Genomic DNA, 18,092 nt, shown 5'->3' with positions numbered 1-18,092 from the left:
GTTGAGAAAGCTAAACCTCCGTCAGTCTACTTAATAGACGGAGCCATTCTTCCCAACGATTGCCCACTAACGCTCTTCTGAACTAAATATTAAGGGGGATAGATTGAAATACCGTTGCAACGAACACCTCACGTCGTTGAACAATACGATACAAAGATGGGTATTGAATGGCAAGGGGTGTCCCTTCGAAAGGGTGCATGCATATATCATGGGATTGGAAGACATTAGGAAAATTGTTTCAGCCGGAGATCTAGTTCCTTCAGCAGCTTCTCCTTGTCCGTTGCACGGTTGCACTCTTAGTCTGGCTGGCCAACGCGATGTACAAAAATACTCGTGACCAATCAGTCGGACCAGCAGATATGAACAGCCTGCTTGTACACGTCGTTCATGACCAACTTCAAGTTTGGATAAAAGGCGATCGGCTAATTGTGCGAGGGACTTGCAATTGACACTCGTACAGTTCTGGATTTGTTTGTTTGAACATCCCTACCACGTTTGACCTTAACTACGCTGGCAGTGATTTCTTCCTTAGCTATGCAGACGGCAAAACTTTATCCAAAGAATCACGGACAAATAGCTCCCATATGAAGTCTCTACAATTTACTCTGTATTCTGTACAACCTGTGGCTTCAGTTATAAGCACAAGTCAACAACGTATGGAGTGGACACACCGATCATCTGGCGATCAAACCAATAAAGAATTAATAGTCACACCCGTGGCTCGCGATGCACCGATCAATGGCACACGATGGTCTCGAAGCAGTCAATCCCGTCGAACTCTGGCGCGAACCGCAGCCGCGGCGGCGAGGGCGACTGTGATTTCCTCTTGCCCGGCTGATGCTCTGTTTCCCCCTGCAGACCGCCCTGTTTTCTCTGTTGCCCAGCTCCAGCCTGGTCGTCCTTCTGCAGCTTCCTCCCCCGCCAGGAGAGCCGAGCCCAGGTGCTGCCGGCTCCGGCGCCGGGGGTGATGTCGGCCGGCGACGCGCTCAGGATCGAGAAGGCCAGCACCTTGTCCATGCTCGATGATTCCCCAACGACTGTGTTTCTTGAAAGTTGTCTGACTTTGCTTCTGGCTCTCTGACTTTTGCTTCAATCAACCCAAGGCTTTGTTTGGTTGCTTGCTGTTGGTGAAGGAAGGAAGGAACGGAGCCCTAGTTTTTATACGGTGGAGCTTGGGCATGGCGGTTTCTTGCGCTGGACGAGTCCAGAATATTCGTGGACGCGGCCGCGAGGGAGAACCAGGGAGCTAGCTCATGACCCACGTGGTGGAGGTTGCAATGGCTTTGCTTCTTCGATGCTTCGCACGTGTTTACCTTATTTTTCTCCTGTATTCGCCTTCTCTACCCCGGGTCGTTTAGGGTCCCACGTGGGCGTGGCTTGATGTGGCAGCCGGGAGTAGCATGTCCAAGACTTGTCGTGTTAGGTCATCTTCAACGTCGACACTCAAACCGCCCGCATACGTTTAATTCATGTTTTGCCATTCAACGCGGGCCTTACCGGTCCACCAAACAGTCCCGACGCACTTTTTCTCACAAATGGAAGCCAAGTTGAGGGACTTTGTGAGAGTTCGGACAGCAGCCGCGTTGGACTTCGACATCCCCATCCAGAAAAAGTTCCCCTCCCGGTCCCATTCTATTCCAATCTATCACTTCTTCTCCTTACTTTGCATCTGCACTCTCCTCCTTCGACGTCGCCGCTGTACCACTCCGGCCATAGCACAAGCATTGTTGGACGTCCGCAACTAGCGACGCACCCGCTCACCTTTTACGACAGCGCCGTCCACCCAGGTCCCGTCCGCAGCCAGGTACACTCCCCCCACCCCTCGACGACGTCCATGGCGGACACCATGTCTGGCAGGTATTCGGTCAAATGCCTTTGCGCTTTTATTTCGAATGTCATGTTGTTATTTTAGAGTACGAAGGATGGCGGGGTACTCTACCACGAAGGATGAGTTGTTGTGCGTTGCTTGGTTGGCCGTATCCGTGGATTTCTTAGGCAACAGCAGAAGGGGGTCTACTGGCAGCGCGTGCATCATTCAATTCACGCGCAAAAGCACATTGTACCCTATGACATGCACATCATCCATGGTCATGATCTGAAGTCGTTATCGTATCAACGGTACCGTCATCTAGACCATCGTCACCAGTTTTTCTGGCACCGTTGATATGCTGAAGCCAAGGTGGCCATTGTGCCCGGCGCCGAGGAGATCATAAGTTTTGTTTTTTCTTGCTCAACTTGTTGATTGATTCGTTCACTAACCCTCAATGTTGCTCTACATATTGTGTAGCCTCTACCTGTTGCCGTGATGTAGCACAACCTATAGGGCAGACCATTTATGCACATGCATTGTTGGATGAAGCTCAAAGGGCAGTATATATGGGATAACATGATCCGTTCATGAAAAACTTCTTGAACATCCAGTTAATCGAGTTAAATTTGAACTACTTCTCATTGAATTTGAAATGTTGTTGTACTAGACTTATTTGCATGCCATGTAAGAATGAGTTGTGTCGAATATTATTGTACAAGGTATGTTACACTTGGACCCTGAGTTGTATTGTGTTTGCATAGGATATGGAGTCGTATCCAAGTAGAACACTTGCCTCTCATACATAGTGAGGGTAGACACATGGTGTAACCTATGCCAACATAAGCACAGGCACGCGGGGGAGCCGACGGCGTGTGCCGGCGCCAGGGTGAGGTATTGTGACGGTGTCATGGGGAGGAGCGCCCGGAGATGTAGTCATGATGGTGAACCTCGTTAGCAAATCTCAGTGTCGTGCTTGTGTGATTTCTTGGTCCTTGGTAGATTGACTGTGCGCCTTGGATTTATTCTAACAACTTTGATGAATTTCATCTGGTTTGTTGAAACCCGGCTTGAAGTGTATGCAGAGAGCGTTGGATGGCCAGCTTCTGCATCCGTGTCTGTGGACTGACACCCCTGTCCGTGGACGTATATAGGAGAAAAATTGCGGGTCAGCGTGGAGATGCCTTAGAACATGTGTCCGCAGACTGACATACTATTTATCCGCGGACTGATTCTGAACAGTCTACGGATATGGATATAGGAGTTTTGTCGTCCAACCGTATCCCATAAAGATCTAGTCAATTTGAATTTGAAATATATAACAAAGTGCGATGTTCATGTAGCGCCCAGTCATAATCAAAAAGAGGACAATGTTTATCTCAGTTTGGTGGTCCATGCAAAAAATGGAACTTTTGCCTTGTCAGACGGGCTATCTGAGCCGCCACGCTCAATCTGCTGCCGGCTCCTCCACACCAGCCGCCCCCTTCTCCACCGTCTCTAAGTCGGGCGCCAACCGCTTCAAACTTTCTAACATGGACGGCTTGTGCTATCATACTTGCATCTTCATCCAAGTCGTCCATTTTCAAGGTCAACATCTTCGAATCCTTCTAACCAGTCGCGATCCCAACCTTCCTCCATGGGAACTTGATCTTCTTCTCTTCAAGCTTGAGATTCTTATCGGTCGTCGCCATGAAGATGTTAAACCTCTCGGCCTTTTTTTACTATTTTGGCGTCGAATTGGTTGACACGTGCCTTCTCCTTCTTCGCCAAGATGACCTCGGATCACTCCATCATCTTGGTTGTCTCCCCTTCTCATTTCTCCTCCTCTCACTTCTTTCCCCGGAATCCTCTTGTAACATTTTGGGTGGCTCTTTTGTTGGATCGGTAGGATCATCCGCTTCTTCCTTGGGGTCGATGTCGGTGGTATTGATAGAGGTTGCAACATATACATTTCACTTGGGTTGCCCAATCAACTTCAACGAACAATGCATGAGGACGAAGTCCTCCTCTCCACCTTCAAGAACAAGTTGCACATGTGGGATGGCTACAAAGAAAAACATTGTCAACAAGTTGCATATCCAACCAAATGACAAACACAAAGAGCATATCCGGCCAAATGACCAACATGTATGACAACTTTACTTGCTCGGTGATTTTCACACCACTTGGCCACCGACCGATTAGTCGTTTCAAACGGCCACAATACTTACAGACGACCTCTTGGATGGTGTGCTATCGATGGTTGAGCGATCCTGTCTCACGATTATGGATGAGTTCATTGCGCTAGCACTCAAAATTCTTGTGCTCATGTAACCAAGTATGAATGTTGGTCTAAAATGTTACGTCACTTTGCTCCTTTCCATGGATCGGATCGATGCTAATAGCCAACAACGCATCGCACAACAACTAGTGCTCCCGCATGCTGTAGTTTTCTCCTTTACACCTCTTCGTTGGATTGACCATAAATTCCTCCCGATCAAGGTCGTCGTGGCCGTCCTACTCAGGTGGGCTGGTCTATGTGCCGGACTATGTGTATCTAATTGGCTGTTGGGTGTTGCGGAATCGAAGATTACGAGCTTTGACGTAGAGGCAGTAAGACATGCGCCCAGCGGCAGATATGTCAAACCAAAAGTAATCACATGCCCCCTCTCCTCCCAACTAGACAACTTAGAAATTTTAGGATAGCGTAAATGGCTCCATCCCCTAGCATGTCCACGGACATGTCCCGGGTGTGTCCGGAGACATATGTAGTGCCGATTTTGAGGGCTTGTGTTGTGCAGTGCCCTTAAGCGACCGGGTAGTTAGGGACGTGCATGTATTGCTTGGGAGCTCCTGCACGACATCTTTAGACTACCATAGTGGGAGTAACATAGATGGTAACATCACCATATCTAGGCAAATTAGATGATGTGACAAGTAATTAATGAAGAAAGAGAGACATGTAGTATCATAGTTACTTACTCATAGTATGAGTGACATCAGTGGCGGAGCCAGGATTTAAACTCTGTGTAGTCAATACAAAATTGTGTAGTCAAATACACGTATTTGTAATATTTTCGAATTACTTTTTTGCATAGTTCTTGCTTGTATTACCAAAAACCTATGTAGTCAACTGACTACACTGCCTCTAAGGTGGCTTCGCCACTGAGTGACAGCACACATACTAAGACAAAATGAGTCTACAACATAATAAATGAAGTGTTGCATGACACCATATATATATTAATCCTTACTATAAAGGTAGTAACATAGACTAGTAACATATGCATGTTACTAGCCTAAATTACTACAATTGTGGCTAGTCTTAGCTATATGCCGCTTGTTGCGGCAAGTAGCGATGAGACATACATAGGCGAGTTTCGCCTAGGCTGGCTCATTACTACGACAGCATTTTTTTTACTCTAGCGTTGGTTATGTCCACTGTATAGCGGTTTTTGTATTGCAGCAGACCGGCTACTGTAACGATCGGGTCACGGTACCGGTCCTGCTACTGCAGCAAACCAGACACTATATGCCCATGTTTTTAGGCCTTCTTATTTTTTTTCTCTTTGAAAAAGCACAAACATCTTTTATTCTGGAACAATTTTTAGTAACATGAACATTTTTTGAATTTGTGAGAAAAAATTAAAGGGCAACTCTTTTTAAATCCAAACAATTTTTGGAAAACACAAACATTCTGAAAAATCCCAAATATTTTATCAATTTATGATAAAAATTTGAAACAAGAAGATATTTTGAAATTCTGACTATTTTGAAAAGGGTGTGACACTTGTTCGCCAAAAAGCCGGCTACATAGTGTTAGGGACCTCCTATGTGACAAGGAAATGTGCCATATAGATGACTGAGGCACAGAGCAAGCAGTCAATTGACCGGGCAAACAGTGAACGGTATCTATAGCATGACAGTAGAAATTGTGCATTTTGTGAGAATCGGACACGGGATCTCCCATTCTGACACACCCGAGCCTAGCCACTGGATCGAGGGAGATTTTTATGACTACTGAGTAGTGCGAAATGTTAAGAACTATAAACAACGATAGATTTTAATAATCATTTGAAGTTTAGAATGCACTTTTTACAAAAAAGGAATTGAAATGCAAACATTTTTTTACAAAAAAAACCAAAAAAGGAATCATAATGTAAACATGATTTTCTTTCTAAACATGAATAAAATTTAGAATTTCTGAACATCATTTAAAAAGAACAATTTTTGAATATATTGAACATTTTTTAGAACAAAAAAATTTAAAAAGGAAACAAAAAATAGAAACCAACACAAAACCTTCTTGAAGAATCTTCTAGAAGGTCCTACAGCTGGTTAGGAACTTTCCTGAAGGTTCCGGAAACCGGTGGATATGATGAAGCCCGATGGGGCGGAGGGACTCGACGGCGATAATAATGGTACGGATTGGAGAAGGGGATGGACATTGGATTATATTAGGCTATGTAAACCACACCACTGACTGGCGTCAAAACCAAAGGGTCAGACATGAGAGAACTTCATAGACGGTTCAACCGTAGCAACTTGTCAGTGATAACAATCAGTCCCGGTGAAATGTCCGGACGATCTATCATTAAGGAGTCAATTTTGGACCGGTCTATGATAAGCATCGAGTCGAGGCAAAATATCGTTATCACTGACGGGCAATGGGTGGCAGGTCAGTTATAATGAACATCAAACACAAGTGATCCATGATCGGTCAGTGATGAGGGGTCAATGTTCTTCGGATATGTAGTAGTGTTTCCACTACCCAGCGTTTGCAATCAGCCCACCAACATGCATGGCCGACAACAATGATCGTCACATCCGGGCTTAGAGCAGTCAAAGCTGGCAATCAGGATGCCCCCGCCCCTGCCAGTCAGCTCTGAATTGGGGATCATCACATCTAACTCGAACAACGGCTCATCCGTCATGGTGTCGTCATCAACTCGGCCGACCTGCCATCTATGAGGGCTGCCGTCACGACAAAAGTGTATATATGGACTTGTATATGTAAGCAATTACTGTTTGTTGGATGTTTTACTCTATTACTGCATCCTTCTCGGTTTATTAGTCCCTACCCTATTTTGGGCAAAAAGTTTGACCATACATTTGTCTAGCAAAATATTAATGTATGTCATAAAAAAATATTGGATTCTTGTTTGAATGTAGTTTTATTTTTGTTACCTATAATTCATATTTTATTTTTTTAAATCACGATCAAAATATGACCCAAAATACAAGGGCGGCTAGCAAACTAGGATGGAGATAATAGTCCCCAAGGCTGCCAGTTTGCTGAAAAGATAAACGAGTTAGAAAAGGAAACACAGTAAAGGACAACCCAAAGTGCGATCTAGTCAAAAGAGTCAAATAGTACCTTCTCAAAAAATAAGTATCAAGTTTTAAGCAAACCGAAACCAGTCTGTAGAAGTATCAATGAAAAAATGTAATGTAAAATAAAAGAATGAACAAATAAGTAAATTCTTCACCAACCTTCGCTAGTATCAGTAATAATGCTTTATGTCTCTCTCTCTATATATGCAAGCCTACATCTAGCAAGGTCAATAATTCGTTCACACAACTTGATATTTTCCCTGCCATTCGTTTGACATGTTAAGACATGAATAGGTACGAGCATTCACAAAAAGAAAATGACGAGAGAAGAGCCAAAAGGACGCAATAAAAAGTAGGAATCAGAAACATCAGGAGAGAGGCAATATTTCCCCAGTGAGTCAATTGGCCCGCAATAAATAGCATGGTCTCCCAAAGAAGCACAAGTCAGGCCAATTCCGCAAGTTAACCTGCTCCGGTGATAGTGGGCACGAGTGGTTTTGGTGGCAATTGAACTCGAGTCCTTGATGCTGCTCCACATAGCTAGTCTCACTATCAGTAAACTTGTGTTTTTCTTGTCGTATGTTCACTATGGCTATGTCATATTATCCAGTTCAGTTAGTTGAGTGAGGCACTGTTTCGGCACCAATTCTCTCATTATAACTAGTTCCAGTGATAATACCGAGAGCAAAAAAAATAAAAATATATGATGGTTTTTTTAGCATAAAAATATATGATGGTTAATTGTGCGAGTTTGCCACTGAATACATGTTACTCCAATTATGAACGTGACACATTAGCCAAAAGAGTTTAGTGCTAGTCTTGGAGTTTGGATATCTAGCGAGGGGCAGTTCACATCACACACAGGTGTCCACCTCTTTATGATGGACGGCTCCAATTCTTGATTAGCTTGTGTGAACATCCCTAGGGCCCTACCACGTTGAACCCTAACTACCCTGCCACAATAATGTACTTAGTGATGCAGACAACAAAAGCTTATCCACATGATCAAGGCGAAAATGGGTCTCTTGCTCCCATATGAACACGGACAAATCGTAAAGCAGAAGAACATGGTTAATTTTATACACACACGTAGAAGCACAAGTCAGCAACGAATTTACGAATGATCACACCGACCGTACGGACATCCAACAAAGAATGAATTAGTGGTCACGTGCCCGGCTGGAGCACGAGCAGGTCGCGATTCACCGATCAATGGCACACGATGGTCTCGAAGCAGTCAATCCCATCGAACTCCGGCGCAAACCGCAGCCGCGACGAGGGCGGCGGCGACTGCGATTTCCCCTTGCATGGCTGCTGCTCTGCAACCGCCCGCAGACCGCCGCCCTGCTTGCCCTGTTTCCCTGCCCCAGCCTGGTCGTCATCCTGCGGCTTCCTCCCCCGCCAGGAGAATCGAGTCCAGCTGCCGCCGGCACCGGCGCTGGAGGCGATGTCGGCGGGCGACACGCTTAGGATCGAGAAGGCCAGCACCTTGTCCATTGTCGTTGATTCCCGGTTCTTGCACGCTGTCTGACTTTGTTTCTCGCTCTCTTGACGTTTGGTTCAATCTATCGACGGCTTTGTTTGGTTGCCTGCTCGTGTTGGTGAAGGCAGAAAAGAATGGAGCCCGGGTTTATATACGGGAGACCTTGGGCAGTTGGCATGGCGGTTTGTATTAGTGGAGGGCCGAGGGAGGATATTAGGCTCGCTCGTGACGCACCCAGCTCCAGAATGCCCTAGTCCACAACTTGCCCCTAGAAAGAAAGGACGAACGTGCTACATAGTACTACTCACTAACTACTCTCCGTAGCTACTTCGTTTCGCTGTACTAGCATACGATATATATTATTTACAAGTTTTCAAATAAACATCCAAATTATTATGTTTTCTAAAAAATGATTTTAGAAATTGTTCATCAGGTTTACAAAGTAACTTACAAATATTTAGTGAATCAAAAAATATTATTGAATGTTGAAAGTGTTCATAAATTTTGAAAATGTCTGTGAATTTTCAAATATTCATTATTTTGAGAAATATTCATGCAACATTCATGAAATTATACTATTAAAAATGTTCGTGGATTTGAAAAAAAAAAGTCGTGGATAAAAATGTTTGCAGTTTCCAAAAGAATCATGAATTTTAAAATATTCACGAAATAAAAATGTCCATGTATTTTAAAAATGTTCAAATTTTTAAAAAGGTTCATTAATTCATTAAAAATCAAAGTAAAAAACGTGAATTCAAAAAATATTCACAAATTTTATAATGTTTGTGCATTTAAAAAAGTTCACAAACTCAAAAAATCTCACGAATTTGAAAAATGTTTGTGAATTTGTATAATTTTCATAATGTTGAAAATTACACGAACTTACAAATGTTGGTGAATTCAAAAAGAAAACATAAAGAAAACCAAGAAGTAAAAAGCAGTTGAAAAAACATGTAAACATTGTGAAAGCCTGTGAGTTGCTAATAAGCCAGGGTAGGCTAAACTTGAAACCCATATGATCTATAGCTAACTTCCTTCCACCCTGCCCATGGCTAGTTCTTTGGTGATATTTCAGTCCTTCAGGGCTCTCATCAGGGACTCCTCCCTTGTCAAGTTTGGTCTACCCCAAACTCTATCGCGTTCTATCCTTCCACTGTGCACTGACGCTTCTGGATGCGTGCGTTGTATATGCCCAAGCCCTCTCCAACAAGAATGTTGGACAAGTCTCTCTTCAATTGGAGCCACTCCAACTATATCACACATATATCATCATTCTGCACATGATCCTTTCTAGTGTGGTCTCATATCCATCTTTAGCATGCACGTCTTCGGAATACCTAGTTGTTGGGGAGGTCACTATTTATTTAGCCAACATCATGTGTCGTACAACGTGCGCAGGTCGAATCGTCGTCCTTTAGAATTTTGTTTTAGCTTTTTTGCCTCTCTCTTGCCATAGAGGATGCGAAAAGCTTGACGCTAGCCACTTAATCCACCCGACTTCCATTCGATGGCTCACACAATCATAGATATCACCATTGTTATGCAGCATTGACCCTAAATATCAAAATGTCTCCTTCTAGGTAACCACCTGCCCATCAAGGCCAATCTCCTCCTTTTGCCCAGTAGTACCCAAATAACCCCTAATGTACTCAATTTTAGTTCTCCTAATCCTAAAATCTTTCGATTCCAATGTCTTCACAACTCTAACTATTAACCCTCATTCAACTATCATTGACCAGCACCACATCATCCGTAAGGAGCTTACAACATGGGATATCTCTTTGTATATCTCTTATAACATGATCAATTAACAAAGCAAAAAAAATCTCTTAGCTATAATGGCCTCTAAGTGTGACACTAAGCAATTTCCTGTCGACTATGCAGATGTGTTTGGAGAGTAGTATTTTTTTTGCAGGACAATATTAGAAGAGGATGATGGATGTCCATTGTTATTTATCTGTAATGGTAGTCTTCTGTTTGGCCTCCAAATTTGGGCAGCAATAATGTAATAAAACTCGCAATTATTTCTTCATCTTCCTTTTGCAATTAGCAAGTCCTCAGGGCTCTCCTCAGGGACTCCTCCCTTGTCAAGCTTAGTCATAAAACAAGGGAATCATATGGGGTACACAAAAAATATACCAAGGAGTCTTTTATTTTAAAATGGTCGTGTTAGATGATGATCTACACAAACACATTTTTGTGGGGGTTTAAACAATTTATGAGATGGCAAATATGCATTTAGTTTTGAGATATTTTGTGAAAAGTTGGATGCATCACCAATTTTCGTACCCCCGTCGCCTTAGTGGTGATGTTAATTGAAGTTCATTTTCCACACAAAAATGTTCACATTAGGTCATACACATACATTGTTCATGCATTTTACTAGTACATCACAGAATACAAGCTACTACGGGAATCTCGGAATGACCACCGGCTTGGATATCAAGATCAGCTGAGATTGGGCTCAGGGACATTTTTCTTTTCATTTTCTTCTGCTTTTACTCTATATATTTGTTGTAATGCGTCTTGGGGTAACATACATCTAATTGTAACTTTGCATTGAGCTATGCAAAAGTTATACTTACAAAATTATATATTGACTTGCACGTGTAAGCACATAACCGTTTTTAAACTTTTTACTCTGTTAGGCCTTTAGTTTACTGTTTTATGTAGGGATAATGTGGCTAGGCAATTTATTTTTGTTTATACAGTTAATATTGACTGCTCTAAAAAATATGTCTAGCACACATAATAACGGAAAACACAAGATGCGTGGAGTCGAAAGATTCAAATAGTACCCTTACAAAAATATATTAAAGTCATAAACGAGTGAAAACCAGTCTGTAGAAAGTAAACAAGTATACTACCAATGAAAAAAATATCATAGGAAATACAACAATGAGCAAAAAACTAAATTCTCCACCAAGTTTCACTTGTGCAAGTAATGCTTTCCTATATATCTAAGTCTGCACCGGCATGAGCAGAAGCATGGTTCGGTAATTCATCTACTCACTTTGGTTTTTCTTCTTCACTTATTTGACATGTTAGGATAAAAATATGTGAGAGCACACACAATGAGAGAGAACAATCAAATAGATACAGCGCCTGATTGTTTCAGCTTTGGGGCCAGTTTTTTTACTCGAAAAGCTGAAGTTGAAACAAACAACTATTTTAGAACAGCTGTGGAAGCACAACCCAAAATTATTTTGGGCTATTTTCAGTGTAACAGCCCAAAGCATGTCTCAGTCTACTTCACAGCCAAAGTCATTTCCCTAGCCCCTCTAACTTTGGTGTTTGGTCGTAATTATGTCATAAATGCCAACGCAGGAACGGCCTATCTCTCCCTTCGCCCCCCATGTTGAAACATATAGTTTTCACCAGCTCATAATTGTTTCCAGAACTACATTTCCAAACAACTAACCTCCACTACAGTTGTTTCCTCAGCACAACAAGTGCACAACTGAATCTGTCGAAACTGAAACCCAAACAAACAGCCTGTAGAAATGAGAGACATCAGGAGAGAAATAATATTTATCCAGTGAGCCTGCAGGAAACACCACGTTCTTTACAGACCTCACAAGTCCCGCCACTTAATGGGAATTGAGTGCTACGGTCAAAGCATGCACGACTATTGTTAGTTACAATCGTGGTTTATCCCTTGGCTCTTCTCTATGTTATAGCTACCTTCCCACTGTGAGGCTTGGCAACAGGATGGTCGGACTCAGGACAAAGACCTAGCCCACCACTAGCTCCAGCGACACACCCGCTCGGATTAGATAAACGGCAACGTGCAAATTGTTTCTCCTTTCCTCTCTGAATTTCTTTCTCAAGCATTCCCGTAATCACCACATAAGTCCTCCATAAGCTTGAGAGATCCATAGGAATACCTAACGCCGTGCTAGTTCTACTATCGGCAAACGTGTGCTCTCTTTGTCGCCCGTTCAACTATGCCTTGCTGTTCTCATTCAATTACATCAGTGAGACCCTACCTTGGCACAATGGGTTCAAGTCATAATTCTGACAGGAAAATTGATGCTTGGCTAATTGTGCGAGGTTCCCACTGAGTACATGTTACCACAACTATAAATGTGTGACACATTAGCCAAGGAGTTTAGTGCGAGTTTGGACATGTAGCGAGATGCAGTTTACACACCACGTCAAGGCTTAGCTACCAAGCCAATAATTTTTGTAGCTATGCAGACAACAAAAGCTTATCCATACAATCACGACGGAATGGGTGTGTTGTCTCCCACATGAACATGGACATAAGTTGTAGCTTACAAATCGAAAAAAGGACAAGAATTTGGTTACAATGTGTACAGAGGTAGCTATGTACGACCCGTGGCTTCAATTAGAAGCACACGTCAATGACGATCCACTTGTGAGGGCGGCCGCCATCACAAAACTATATTGGACTTGTATATGTAAGAAATTATTGTTTGTTAAATGTTTTATTCTAGTATTAGGCCTTAAGGTTGCCATTTTGATGTAAAGATAACCAAGAAAGATGATTTCCCTTAAAGAAACAAGTAAGACGATTTTCTATTCTTGATGCAAAGTATAATGAATAATATTCATTGCTCTAACCAATTATATGTTTGGCACACACAATAACGAAAAAACAAAATTTGTAATCTGAGTCAAAAGATTCAAACAGTACCTAAGCAAAAAAAAAAGGAATCAATTTGTAAGCAAACCATAACCAGTCTATAGAAGTACACAGGTATTCTACCAATGAAATGTAGTATGAAATAAAATAATGAACAAATAAGTAAATTCTTCACCAACCTTCCCTTGCATGAGTACTAATGCTTTCTCCATATATGCAAGACTACATCTGCATGAGCACATAGCGAGGTTCAATAATTCATGCACACACATTGATATTTTCTCCTCCATTCATTTGTCATGTTAAGGTAGGAATAGGTGCGAGCATGCACAAAGAGAAAATGATGAGAGAAGAACCAAAAAGACGCAACATGTAGGAATCAGAGACATCAGGATAGAAAGCAATATTTTTGGGCCTCAACTTGAGGGGTGAAAACCTAGCCTCCCGGGTCGCTCGCACGTGTGACACCGGAGGCCACCCCAAAGCCACCTAGAAAGCTCCCCACCCCTGCCCTAGATCGCTCACTATCGTCGCACGAGGTCAACAGTGCTGATGGCGGCACCTCCCCTTCCCATCCCTTTCCCTTCCCTCCCCATCTCCTATCACTGGCTTCCACCTTGCAGATCGACAACGCATATGTTGGATCAGTCTCTGTTGTGCTGTTGAGTTGCTGTGTGGCAGCGGGCCTGCAACGTTGGGGGCATAAGAGGACTCCATCCATTGACCGCATCTCACTATGGTGCAGGCTCTGCCGGGCTTCACCTCTAGCCGAGGTGCAGCCATGCCCATCTGTCGCGTGTGAAGTTGGTTGCAGGCTGCCAGCAAGATTCTTTAGATGTGTGAGGTAGGATCATCCCAATGGAGGATCAGGCTGGAGTGTATGGATCCGTGCAGGGCAAGAGGTCGCGGCCACCCTTGTGTGTATTCAAACCGGCATAGGTCAACTCCTTCCTTTGCAGCGAGCAGCGGTGCACGGGTCCTGCCCATTACAGTGCAGCGTTGGCAGTGGTCCGGGGCATGGTGGTGGTGCATAGGCTTTGATAAAAGCATTAAAGCAAGTGTGCTGAGACGCAATCTAAGGACCTCGACTTAACACGGAGGCGTGGTTGTGCAGCGATGGTGGAGGAATTTCTGGCCCAACGCATGTAGTTGTCGGGACTTTGGAAAAGTGGTGGTGATAACAGATTGACTTTGATTTGGTGTTGCTTCTCAAGTATCCGTATCAGGCTCTAGGGTGAAATCCCTAGGTCTGTCCCATGTGGACTATACTTGGCAATGACGTAGTTTCTCCATTGTTACCTTGTTGAAGCAATGCTCGGATATACTCGAACTTGTTCTTCAGGGTGAAAGCCTAAAATCTGGCCTTTGGTGGTGGATCCGGAGGCGGCGGTGCGTGAGTGTCGTTTCCTTCCTGAAGGCATTGTTGTTCAAGAACATCTTTGTGTTTGTGGTGTCAAGAGATCATTGGTGCAGATATGGTAGTTGATGCAGTTTGTTGACTGTTGTTTTGATAGCTTCAGGGATTTTTCCTTCTACTCGATGAGGCATAACTTTGGTCTTGTATGACTTTCCTATTTACATGTGTGTTTACTTGCATGTGTGAGTTTTTTGAACAAAATATAGATGCAGACGCTCATACATATGCACACACACTCACTCTATGAACGTATACACACCCCCTAACCCTATGAGCACCTTTGAGAGACTAAGTCGTCATATCATCTCGAGATTAATGAAGTCACCACAGGCGCCTCCATAGTCGACGAGAACATCTTCTCCCACTGAACCGATATCACTAGAAAGGCTGAAATAAATCTGGAAAATGTGAACACCAATGTCAAGTCTAGGACATAATATGAACACCGGTGGGCTGGTTCCATCACAAAGAACCTAAGCATCTCAGTTAGGTTCAGTTCACCTTACGTGTGTGAGTTGGTGTTGCATGTGTGCATCCTGTCTATGTAGAGGTCAGGTGTGTACTCATTGTGTTTGTATCCGCTTTATGCTTATTTTGAGTTAATAAAATTCATCCTTTTATTACCGAAAAAGGCTTTCACCCAACTTTATATATAAAGCAATGACCAACATACAACTCGATACAAACGACATGTCACCCAACGCAAACACCCGAGGCACGATACAACGATGCTGACAATCAACCACACCATCTCAACAACTCCAAGAAGACAAAAGATGAACAATAAGCAACACCGCAAAGAGGAGAAGCTGGACGCCAATGAACCATAAGCTCCAAGTGGACGAACATGAAAAGAGCAGAGGCGGGGGATGGCCGGCCAGGTGGACTGGTGGTGGCCGGTGGGTGGCACAGTGCAGACTGCCGCTAGCGGGACACAGATGCAGGTGGCGGCGGAAAAGGGAATAGGTTAAGTCATGGGACCAACTCAGAGGAATGGGAGTGATTTTTTCACATGAAAATAAAGTTTTTCGAATTTTGTGGAATCGACGATGAGCCACTCAGATCAGTGGAAACCGGCCAGTTCATTGTTATTATCTGAAACCCTCTGGTTCGATTGCTCAATGGTTCGTACTTTGCTTAGAAAAGAGCAGAGGTCAACGGTTTCGGTTATTTCCCGTGATCACCTATTAGACCACTACCGGGATCACAATTGGATACCGGAACTTTGTGGCTTTGAGCCCAATCCCCTATCCTTCCACTACCCACTGTTTGGAATCTCTCTGTACCCAAGACCAAAAACGGTGAACCACATGAAGCTCTGGATCGGGGATCATCACACCCGGCATCAACAACCACTCATTTGTCATGGTGTTGTTCTTGTCTTGGCCGACGAGCCACCTGTGAGGGCTACCACCATGAGAAAGCTATATATAGACTTGTATATGTAAGCAATTGTTGTTTGTTAGAAGTTTTATTATATTAGGCGAATAGGTTGCCACATTGATGTGAAGATAACCGAGTAAGAAGATTTTTTTGTTGTTTATGCAAATTATAATGAATAGTATTCATGGCTATGAAAAGTTATATGTCTGGCAACAATAATGAAAAACACAATGTGCGATCTGAGTCAAAAGATTCAAATAGTGCCGTTGCAAAAAAAAATATCAGTTGCTTGTAAATTATAATGAATAATATTCATGGCAATAAAAATTTATATGCCTAGCAACAATAATGAAAAACACAATGTGCGATCTGAATCAAAAGATTCAAATACTGCCGTTGCAAAAAAAATTCAGTTGCAAGCAAACTAATACCAGTCTGTAGAAGTACACAGTATTCCACCAAGTACCAATGAAAATTGTGGTGTGAAATAAAACAATGAACAAATCACTAAATTATTCACCAACATTCGCTTCTACAAGCAATAATGCTTTCTCTATCAACACAAATTGATATTATATCCTCCATTCATATGACATGTTAAGACATGAATAGGTGCGAGCAAGCACCAAGAGAAAATGGTGAGAGAAGAACCAAAAAGACGCAATAGACATGTAGGGATCAGAGACATCAGAAGAAGCAATATTTACCTAGTGAGTCTATTGGCCCGCAATAAACAACATGGACTCCAAGAGCCTCACACATAGGGCTAATTCTATAAATTGACCTGCCCATAGCGGACACGAGTCGTTTTGGTGATCATCGAGATTGAGAGCTTGATCCTGCTCCACGTAGGTTGTTCCACTCTCAACTAACTTGTGCTTGCCGTCCGTTCACTATGGCATGTTATCCCCATTAAGTTACTTGAGCGAGATAGTGTTTTGGCACCAGTTTTCTCTCTGTAAGTGGTTCAAGTCATAATACTGAGAGGAAAAAAAGATGCTTGGTTAATTGTGCGAGATTGCCACTGAGTGCATGTGTCGGTGTACAAACAAAGGGCGCATCTTTGTACCCCTTTACCTGTGCACGGGCAGTCAGAGCCGCGCCCACGGCCACACCAAGTAGAGCAGGGGAGGTGAGCCAAGGTAACACCGAAGCCCAAGAAAACCAGAGCAACGCCAAGGCCAAGACCACAAAGAAGCAGAGGGGCGGAGCAGTTTCCCCGGCAAGACCCTTGCCGGGACAGCCTCACCAGCCCTGGCAAGACCCTTGCTGGGGCAGCTCACCCCACACCAACAGAGCGAGACACCCTTGAGCCCACGGTCTCCAACATCACGTTGGGCCAGGGCTCGGGAGGCACCTCCATGGTGGCATACAGATCTTTATGAAAATAAGGAACACTCAAGATCAGATGAGGATTAGAAGACGACGATCCTCGGCAGGATCCTTGCCGAGGAAGGCCACCAGATCCCCGGCAAGGTCCTTGCTGGGGACGACAGCGCGCCACGGCAAGACCCTTGCCGGGCCACCCGGCAAGGCCCTCACCAAGGACCCCAGCAGGGCCACCGCCAGGCCCGCACCAACCAAGTTTCCACCGCCGTTCGCATGCAGCTGCCAGCTCAATCAGCTGAGCAGGCACCTGTGTGGCAACATGCAGCTCCCGGGCCAACTCGCCGAGCGCCTGCGTGGCGGCATGCAGATCTTCGTGGAGGCTCCACCACCGCGCCACCTCAGCTGCCTGCCTGCCTACATGGCACCGCATGCCTCACTAGCCAGGGCGCATGTCGAAGCGAGGAGGAGCGGCGACGGACAGGACGGGCCTCGCCCCCGTCCCCGATAAAGCTAGGGGACACCTAAGCTACGCATTAAATGCGTCTTGTCCTGTAATATGAGCGATAAGCTCATAGCACTGTGCGCCTTTCCACCTCCTGTGTGCCACTGTGGCAGCCCCTTTCGACTATAAAAGGAGGCCCATGGCATACTGGAGAAGGATTCGGCTCTTTCGAACCACTCACTCACCACAGCTAGTTCGAGAGCTCAAGAACTCTCTGAAATACACCCACCAAAGCAGGACTAGGGTTTT

At 44.0% G+C, this 18,092-nt stretch overlaps 2 protein-coding genes across 2 annotated transcripts; both read right to left on the bottom strand.

Moving 5' to 3' along the window:
* Nucleotides 1-215: 215 nt before the first annotated feature.
* Nucleotides 216-1,139, bottom strand: LOC123170130 (uncharacterized). Its single transcript, XM_044587973.1, has one exon. It carries the CDS (start codon nucleotides 1,015-1,017, stop codon nucleotides 736-738), a length of 282 nt encoding a protein of 93 aa, XP_044443908.1. The 5' UTR covers nucleotides 1,018-1,139; the 3' UTR covers nucleotides 216-735.
* Nucleotides 1,140-8,329: 7,190 nt separating this feature from the next.
* On the bottom strand, nucleotides 8,330-8,754 carry LOC123164596 (uncharacterized). The gene has a single exon (XM_044582132.1). The coding sequence runs from the start codon at nucleotides 8,615-8,617 to the stop codon at nucleotides 8,330-8,332; it is 288 nt and encodes a 95-aa protein (XP_044438067.1). The 5' UTR covers nucleotides 8,618-8,754.
* Nucleotides 8,755-18,092: the final 9,338 nt, after the last annotated feature.

Source organism: Triticum aestivum, chromosome 7D, assembly GCF_018294505.1.
Source record: "Triticum aestivum cultivar Chinese Spring chromosome 7D, IWGSC CS RefSeq v2.1, whole genome shotgun sequence".
Classification (NCBI taxonomy): Eukaryota; Viridiplantae; Streptophyta; class Magnoliopsida; order Poales; family Poaceae; genus Triticum; species Triticum aestivum.
The sequence above is the reverse complement of the archived record's forward strand: the minus strand, read 5'-3'. Positions and strand labels throughout refer to the sequence as shown.

Coding starts and splice junctions, on each gene's coding strand:
- LOC123170130 (XM_044587973.1), bottom strand. CDS start 1,017: ATGGACAAGGTGCTGGCCTTCTCGATCCTGAGCGCGTCGCCGGCCGAC.
- LOC123164596 (XM_044582132.1), bottom strand. CDS start 8,617: ATGGACAAGGTGCTGGCCTTCTCGATCCTAAGCGTGTCGCCCGCCGAC.